We start from the raw sequence: 9204 nt of genomic DNA, 5'->3' as shown, positions 1-9204 counted from the left end.
TTGCCTATATCTTCCCCCACTGCTGAGGTAAAGGCCACCACCATTGCAGGAGGGTTGAGTCTACTTCTCCCATGGTGACCCACTCCATCTTGGGAAAAGTGTTTATACAGTTATATGAATGAATGTATGAAGGTGAAAGACAATCACAAACATCTAAAATTATGACGTTTTACGCTTATATTTGAATAATATTTCTTCGTTTTCTTCAAATGTGTCTTCTGAAAAAAGATTTTGACTTGTGTCATTTATCTCGCAAATCTGCATATTCCCGCAGTCGTGCGTGTGTGGGTTGACATTTAGGAGGGCAAAGGAGAGCAACATAAATACAAATACTATAATGTAATTGGTTATCTACCTTGGGGTGAATTAGATAGACTTAAGATACGAAACCATACGGGTACATGAGCTAATCTAATTATGTGAGGATTTTTTTGTTTGTTTTTCGTAACAAAAAAAAAATGTAAAAGGTAAATGGAGAAATATGTGTCAGATATTCTGAAATCCGATGATGCTTTTTAAAATGGTCTTTATTAAAATAGAATGGTTTTGTTTCTGCAAAGATAAAAGTGATTTAGCATTCATTCCCAAGTGGTCACACTAGATACTACCGACATCTGAACCGAGTGTTACATGAAACGAATTTTTGCCATGAATTAAGCATATAAAATACGAGTTGAAGAAATTTAACAGCGTAAGAGCGAGAAAAGTATTGTTATATTTGGTCGAATATGATCCGAGAATGAGAAAAAGTAAATTGATATTATTTTCCTTTTCTTCCTCCCAAAGAAGGAGAAGAATTGGCGTGTACTTTTATTCACGTCTATATGTTCAATGTCAGTTTTGTATTTTATGATTTTTGGTGAAAGAGGGGAAACTGAAGCGTGTCTACATTCTTCTTCCCCTCCCCAAGTATATCCTCGCGCGTATCGCAACAGAACGGTAAGCGGAGAGTCGACTTTTCAAGTAGAGAGAAACTGCAGTTGTGATTAGCAGTTCAAAAAATATCCTGGTGTGCTATAGTAATCATTGATTGTAATTCCATTTAATTTTTTTTTTTCATTAACAGTTAACAGGTACAACTCTTCTACCCTGTGATAAGTTGTGCAGGAACTAAATTTATAAGACTGAGTTCAATTTATGTGAGTGGCATTTACGGCATAAAGCGACGATAATCGTATGTCATGGTTCTTGTTTTGTCAAGATGAGGTGATGAGGTTTACATCTACCAAGTTATGAAATGAGTTTGGGGGAATATGTAAGCATATAGGTATGCTATTTATTAAATAGTTGTGGGGGGTGTTTATTATCCACAAACAGGATAAAAAGGGAAGGAGAAAGTCGAGAAAATGGCTGTTACTCTATCTCGATATTATGCTATTTCTTCGAATGCATAAAATGGATATCAGATGACATTCATAAGTGATTTCAATGATATTTTCCTAAGTGACTACGACAAACAACGTTGGATACTGCTGGGTCATAGGGACAGTATACAATATAAGTAACTAATAATGGCATTCTTTCAGAAGAAGCTTAGGAGTGTAAGTAGAGTAATGTTTTAATTAATTCCTTTCTTGTTTTTATTGCAATAATAGTCTAAATCCTGGTATTATAGTAAAATTTGATTATATCCACCCAGTATATCTGTATGGAAAAACTCCTATACGAGTATAAGTCATTTTAATAACTATTATTCTCAATATATATATTTCGGTGATTACACCACAATTTTTATTATTCAGTTATACAAAATACTGAAATAATAGTTCCCGACAAGTTTCGTAAATAGGATTTACATCTTCAAGGGATAAATAGTATAACTTAAAGTTTAAACAAGAGAATTAATAAATACAAATCGTAACCGTCTGGCTATTCATAAAACTCAAATAACAGAATGCGACAGAATTAGACTAGTTAACTTGCCTTTGGCTAAAGAGCTTATTTACCAAAGGCGAATGCGCTAGAATGAACCTGCTTAGAATGATTTTTCAGATGATTTTTAGGAATTATTATTATTACGTGATTTTTAGTAAAAAGAAATTAAAGATTCACACGCACGCACAAATTTGAATTCAGAACCTTTAAGCCGTAATTAATCCCAGATAAACGATCCTGTTTTTTATCATTTATAAAATAACATCACGTTATAAAATAACGTGATTATAATTTGCAGAAAGCGGAAACATAAAAAATACAGCTTGTTAAAGAGCGAAGTGATTACTGACAGAAAGATCTCACGAAATAATTATGATTTTTCTCTTTAATGAACAAACAATACAAAGAACAGCATAGACAAATACCATTAGCCAAGACAGTAATTATCATATTGCAGTGTTCCGACTAGAGCAGGAAGGTTCTGATAGAGATGAAAGCGATAAATCCACAAGGTCAGGGCTCGATTTGGGCTGTAGAGACATAGGGAAAAGAAAGGTCAGTTTCGACGATGCCCTTTGGTTGGAAAGACCAGAGTTCGAATCCTGCCTATGATGAGAACTTTTATCCAGTCTCATACGAAGGTGGAGGCAAATCCTCCACCTTCGTATTCAAACCAAAAAAATAATATAAATGTAATCCATAGAAACGTAATGCACAAATAGCGGATACCCTAACCACTTAGCTAACCAGACCGGTAAATATTTGTAATGAGCATTTATGGACTGATAAAATCCTCACGCAATATTTTAAATAAATTTCAGCACTGATTTTCAGTAGTAAATATATATGATGTACACTTGTTTGGAACCAATTAATTGGGCCATACATTTTGTTTCACGATGATCCTAGCAGAAAATTTTTTTTTTTTACACAATATCAGAGATTGTTGGAGGGTGCTCTTTTATCATTCAGCAGCATATTTCCATCATGACGGAACTCTGTTGCGTTTTTGCTGATAGGTTTCTGATTATCTGAACTATTACTAATCCAACTGATGGATTGGTAAAGGAGATTCTTATCTTTCCCAGCTGAATCTCTCAGTGTTAAATTCTGTGACTGTTCAAGAACAGAGAACACCCCCAAATATCAATAAAATTCTTTATGGATGTTCCTTTCTTAAAACGATCGATTCCACTTTGGGAATAAGTTTTAAGATGATATTAAATTAAAAATATCCTGTGAATTTTCATTCTAAAATAGACGTTGAAAAAAAAATTAGTTTCTTACATCTGTCATATCTCCATGTTGGTTGGGTTGGAAACGACTTACACAGATTTTCTGTTTACAAAATCGCTCAAGGAGTTAACTCTCAAGAGGCATATTCCTCCTGGAACACGAATATACTTCGCTTCTCTTGATGTATTTCTTCTTTATAATTGCATCGGGAATTTTTAATGAAGTGATTTGTGATTCAACATCTATCACAAATAGGAAGGTCCAAGAAGATCCAGGTATGGTATTAACAGACGACAGTAGTATGGCGGCCACTTCTGAACAGATCAAGATAAGATAAGGAATCGTGACGTGATTGGTTGTTGATTTGATGACGTCATTGTGGGCGTGACGTTATGAGATTGGAATGTTAGGAATTTCCCTGTGGACATATTCGTCAATGGCTTCGGTTCTTGTATTTTGGTTCAAGCATAGATGTTTGTGATTGTCTGTGAAAATACTGGTAGATGGCGTTGGTGTAGTTGCGGTTCGTTGTGGACCGAGTGGTGGAGACAGAGCGCTATGGGGGGGGGGGGTTGAGTACCCTCCCTTGATGAGTCATAGGACTCCCTAGAGGTGTCACGTAATAATAATTCCTAAAAATATAGCAAAACGGTATGCAAAAAATATAATTTGTGTATTGTGTGGAAATCTGATGCCAAAATTAAAGATTCACACGCACGCACAGATTTGAATTCAGAACTCGAATAATACGAATTATTAATGTCTAACTATTTACATGTCTTAATATTCATAAAACAGTAGTGTTTTTAACTATGGGACTTGCTTGCTATCGATGCCCGTAAACTTCTTGGTCATTACTTGCAAAGATGATTTACTAATGCATAATAGCACCAATAACAAACAACATAACCACAAAGAATGAAACCGGCCTGGTTGGCCGAGTGGATAGCGTACCCATTCTCCCACCAACAGGTCGCAGGTTCGAATCCTGCTAAAGGTAGGCATGCAGTTGGTCTTTAGATGATAGATGAATTTCATCGCCCGGTGTGAGAATACCTACCTACTTAGTTGAGGCCTGAAGTGGCTTGAAAAAGTTCCATGTTTGACTTCTTCAAAGCAGCGTTTCCAGACTGTAAAAATAATTTTAAAAAATGACAAAAAAATCCTTAGCCCACTCACAGTACAAATGTATTATAAGTTTATTAATAACCTTTCGTGAGTAGAGCCACTAAAAGAAAATGATGTGATTATTATTATGAATACACATTTGTTTCGCTTATTAAGGGTGATACTACAAACCCAAATTTTATTCCGTTATCCATGATACTGGTTTTAATTATATTATTTTTATTATTTAAAAACTGCTGCAGTTATTTAAGGCCATGTGGCAAGTATTTTGTCTGTTATTCTCTGGTTAGCTTACCTACTAAATGAAAAAGAGTCCGAATTTTCAGGTTATCATTTCGTTGTCAGAGGAAAATTCTTCCGGTGAAAATAGAGTACTTACTTATTCCTCTTCACTCCATTGGGAGCATAGAGCCTTCTGCGGTGTATTATGACTGGCTAATTCTCTATCATCTGAAAAATCATTCTAAGCAGGTTCATTCTAGCGCATTCGCCTTTGGTAAATAAGCTCTTTAGCCAAAGGCAAGTTAACTAGTCTAATGCGGTGCCGAAGAGTTTCCACGTTACATTTAAATCGCAGTCTGTAGACCATATATACGCTCGTTTCATAGGTCGTTATAAATAATAAAAACGTTATCAGGCATAAATTTAAAATTGCTAGATGAAAAGGAAATCAGTATGGTTAATTTAAGTTAAGGGATATTACCTCCCGTATTGTTTCTTAGCCGAATAAGAAACTCTAAGAGTTTCTTATTCGGCTAAGAAACAATTTGAGATGTAATATTCCTTAATTTAAATAAGTTCATGTCGCCGAATTGAAGCCTTTGGCTCTTCATATAATCAATACGGTTATTATTTTTTTTTTTTTAAGAAATTCATTTGGCTTGTTCAGAATTACTGCCAGAAGTAATGAAGTGTCTAAGCACTGTCACGCAGCTGAGTATATTTCTGAGTCGGTTTGCCTATTTTGCAAGAGAAAATACATTTTTTACTCGGCCTAATTTCAAAATCAAGTTGGAATTTAGTATTTTGTCTCTAGAAAGGATTTAACAAACATGAAACATTAAAACAGTCATCAAATTACTGATATGTACCTTCAGCTGGTATATACAGGACATTATGACAGTCCTAATGAAAAGATTACTTTCTTTTTTAAACTTTCTTGCACACTTTTCTTTTCAATATGATATTTAATTTTATCTTGCTCAAACTAAATTGCGATCCCCTCCTATTTCACATCTTCTGTATACTTTATATCCTAAATCAGCGTGCAGTATCGCTATCACCAATAATTTAGTCAATAAGAATTTCTTATTTCTTGTATATTCTCTATGTGAATTTGTGCCAATCTTTATGTTGAAACATGGTGTTTAGATGATACAGAAATCCATCAGGCACTTACATTATTATTATTAGCTTTGTTCTTCTCTTCAAATTTTCCCAAAACATTTCTATATGTCTAGAAAATCATTCCCTAGCTTTTTCTTTATCTCCAACTTTTCTTTTTGTCAGTTGCTTTCTTTAATGCTTCAAAAAATTCTACTTCTTCCTTGAACCTTCTATGGGACCATAGGAACAAATGCCTCATTTTCCAATTCCGTATTCTGAACAAGTTGCCCACATTACCCCATTTGATAATGCCTGTCATTACAGAAGGTTATCGTTGTATAGTGGAGGTGTTGATTATTATAGCTATCCCTTCTTCTTCCTTATTCTTATAGGAGATGCGCATGATGATGATGAACCCATCTTCGCACAGCTCAGAAAGGACTTATCGACATTAAGCATTGAAAAATTAGTCTGTTTTAATCATGGTGTGTGTGTGTGGGGGGGGGGATTTCGGTAGATTTAGCAGTTGTTAGCAATGGCTTGGAAACAGTATTTACTTAGCAATGCTAAACGCTCTACAACACCTCGGCAACAAACTTGTAAAGCCGAGGTTGCAGAGAATGCTATAATTCCATAGTTTCAACCGCAGCATATTCTGGAACAACCATACTTCCTACTCATAATTTTTGTCAAAAAGAAATGCCGAATAATCTCAATTTCATTAAAGCTACCGATAAAATATCACTCGGGCGCACTTAGCCCTTGGAAGACTACCCTAATGTTTTAAGTCATTGAACACTATCTCATATGAAAACTGAGGGAAAGAATCTATGTTGGATAGATAAACGTAGTTCATGGGATTTGATTCTTCACCTGTAGAACTGCATTCAACTCTATTTTGGTTGACAGACTAGACTGGATCGTCAAAATGTCCTTAGGCAGATTTTGTATTTAGTTCATTTGAATGAAAATAACATTTTTATACAAATGATTTACATCGTATGTATGGAAGTCCAAAAATATAGTTTTTTTTTTTTTTTAACGGAAGATCAAGTTACTAGTTGTTTAATAGAGACATGGGAGTTAGACATTATATATATACTAGGGAGTCCCCCCCATTCCTACGCCCCCCCCTGAGTTCCGGACTGGTAGGCCGGTTCTCCTTGAATTCTGATGACTCGAAAGGGGGTTTCTCCCCCTGGCGCCTGGGACGCCGATCCCCCAAAGTTACGGACTGATAGGCCAGTTCTTGAATTCTGATGACTCGAATTTTGAAGACTCGAGGCGCCAGGGGGGGGGGGAGACGGAATCCCCCTTTCGAGTTTTCAAAATTCGAGTCATCAGAAATCAAGGAGAACCGGCCTACCAGTCCGGAACTCGGGGGGGAGCGTACTGGTAGGCTGGTTCTCCTTGAATTCTGATGACTCGAATTTTGAAGACTCGAAAGGGTCCCCCCCCCTGGCGCCTGCGGCACCCATCCCCCCGAGTTGCGGACTGGTAGGCCAGTTCTCCTTGAATTCTGTGATGACTCGAATTTTAAAGACTCGACACTCAGGGTAGCTCCTGAGTTTCAAAACGTTTCAAATAACTTGACAAAAAACGTGACACAAAAACGTTACAAAAATGGCTTATCATTTTATATTATAGAGTAGATATATAGTAAAATCTAACAGAAGAGAAATGTATGCAACTTCTTTGGATTTATAAGTTGTTTTTTATTTTATTGTAGGAAATGGAAGTCAATAGGCTGTCTTATCCAAGTGAGATTGAAAGCAAGAGATGGATTTGGGCTGGTTGCCAACCACTGCAGCGCTGCGCAACAAGAATTGGTAGTTGGACTTTGATTGCTGATGTAAAATACCGAGATAATATTGGTCGAACGGAACTGGATCGAATTTGGGAGCAAGTAGAAATGTTAGTTGCCGAAATGGTTCTTTATGATGCAAAATGTTCAACGAAAATTATAAAGAAGAATTTGGGAGTTGGTATCATTGAATGTTATACATCAGACTACTTCAATAAAAAAGATGTGTTGAAAGCGGCTGTTGCCATTCGCCACAGAACGGACCATTTTTCTACAATAATCTATGGCATTCCATCTTGCAAATCGATTTATAAGTTTGACGCGTATGGTAGATTTTACGAAAAGAGCGGTAACTCTTGGAGATGTATTAACAAGTTAGAACTAGTTCAACCTGCATAACTCGATGGAGCCAGTCGCGCGTATTAAAATTCAATCCTCCCAACTGTGTAAACAAAAAAATAAATAATAATAATAATAATAATAAATAAATAAAATTTGATAGTTTTATTTGGCAATATTTAAAGAATGTTTAATAAAGCATTTTGATAATACAGCCATTCAGTTGCTTTCTATTAGCGTCATTACTTTCATACGTAACTATTTTTAAATATTTAAGTTATGATTATTTAAAATAGAAATGCATGAAAGGTTTAAAATTTCCAGTGTGTATTTAAAATGTTTGTTATCGTAACTAATATGTCACCTACTATATTTAGAAATTATAAAATAAATCAATAATGCAATCTGATTTTGTATTCACCACATTTTTTTAGCTTGCTACGTCTCTTGGAGAACTTGGAAAATATTTGAATATTTTAAATGGCAACTGTTGTCATTTTGTGATTTAATATATTGCAGTATCATGAACATATTAGAATATACAGAATGATAAATTATTAATGTTTTCTTTTAATCAGTTTTCTCTGGTGGGTAGCAATACTGTACTGGTTATGATAGCATAATTCTTGTTCATGTCCATGGACGAAATACAACGAAGTACTATGAAAATTTTGTAGTCTTAGAATCGCGTGACATTTATGGTCATACAGATCCTGCATAAGGAAGACTGGACCATTGTTTAACTCCGATCGAGCAAATAGTGTGTGTGTGTGTGAGAGAGAGAGAGAGAGAGAGAGACCAGAGTTGTCATGAAGTAGAAGCAATTCAGATTACAGAACCAACTTGCTACCTAAGTTCGATTAACCCCTAGCTTTCTGCTAGCTGGTATCGGTTCGTTCATGATTGTGAACTGTTTGCATATATTGGTGTGCCCTGTCTTCCGATCAATATCACTTGAAGTGACATTCTGAGACCACAAAAATAGTACAATACTTCTTTGTTTTTCTCTAGTGTATATGAACAAGAGAAACGTCATCTTTGGATTTCACAACAGTCAATGGGGTGTTACGATCTGCTGGGGGGGGGGGGTGTGTGATTATGAATCACGAATTAAAAATACCTGTTTACCTAATCGTTGCTCGCTGTGTGTCAGCTTATTATAGGATCCCAGTCTGTAATGAGGACTTACTAATTTAAAAAAATACATAATATGTACATGTACATATGTCAATGTACATAATATGTACATTGACATATATGTATATAATATAATATATATTTACAACTTTCAAGTGCTGTGTTCTAAAACTGCTGTTTGTTCATCAGCCAGCCAACTTTACTTACAAATAGAGTAATATCAGGATTATATGAGCTGTTGTTAGGAATTATGGCTAAAGCTGCGATGCCATTTCCTCGGGCATCGCAGCCTTGCCTGTTTTGCAGGATGAAAACACCCAGTTTCCGGGAGAAAAATCGTGTAATACAACAAGCTCAAT

The 9204-nt window shown here is 35.5% G+C and overlaps 1 protein-coding gene across 1 annotated transcript; it reads left to right on the top strand.

The window, feature by feature from the left end:
- Positions 1-1297: 1297 nt before the first annotated feature.
- LOC150106602 (uncharacterized) lies at positions 1298-7924 on the top strand. The gene is made up of 2 exons (XM_090392565.1): positions 1298-1541; positions 7295-7924. The coding sequence occupies exons 1-2, from the start codon at positions 1512-1514 to the stop codon at positions 7766-7768; spliced, it is 504 nt and encodes a 167-aa protein (XP_090248691.1). The 5' UTR covers positions 1298-1511; the 3' UTR covers positions 7769-7924.
- Positions 7925-9204: the final 1280 nt, after the last annotated feature.

Source organism: Typopeltis vanoorti, chromosome 5 (assembly GCF_054136105.1).
Source record: "Typopeltis vanoorti isolate ZY-2024b chromosome 5, IOZ_Tvanoo_1.0, whole genome shotgun sequence".
Lineage (NCBI taxonomy): Eukaryota > Metazoa > Arthropoda > Arachnida > Uropygi > Thelyphonidae > Typopeltis > Typopeltis vanoorti.
The sequence above is the reverse complement of the archived record's forward strand: the minus strand, read 5'-3'. Positions and strand labels throughout refer to the sequence as shown.

Coding starts and splice junctions, on each gene's coding strand:
- LOC150106602 (XM_090392565.1), top strand. CDS start 1,512: ATGGCATTCTTTCAGAAGAAGCTTAGGAGT. Junction 1,542..7,294: donor TTCAGAAGAAGCTTAGGAGT/GTAAGTAGAGTA, acceptor ATTTTATTGTAG/GAAATGGAAGTCAATAGGCT.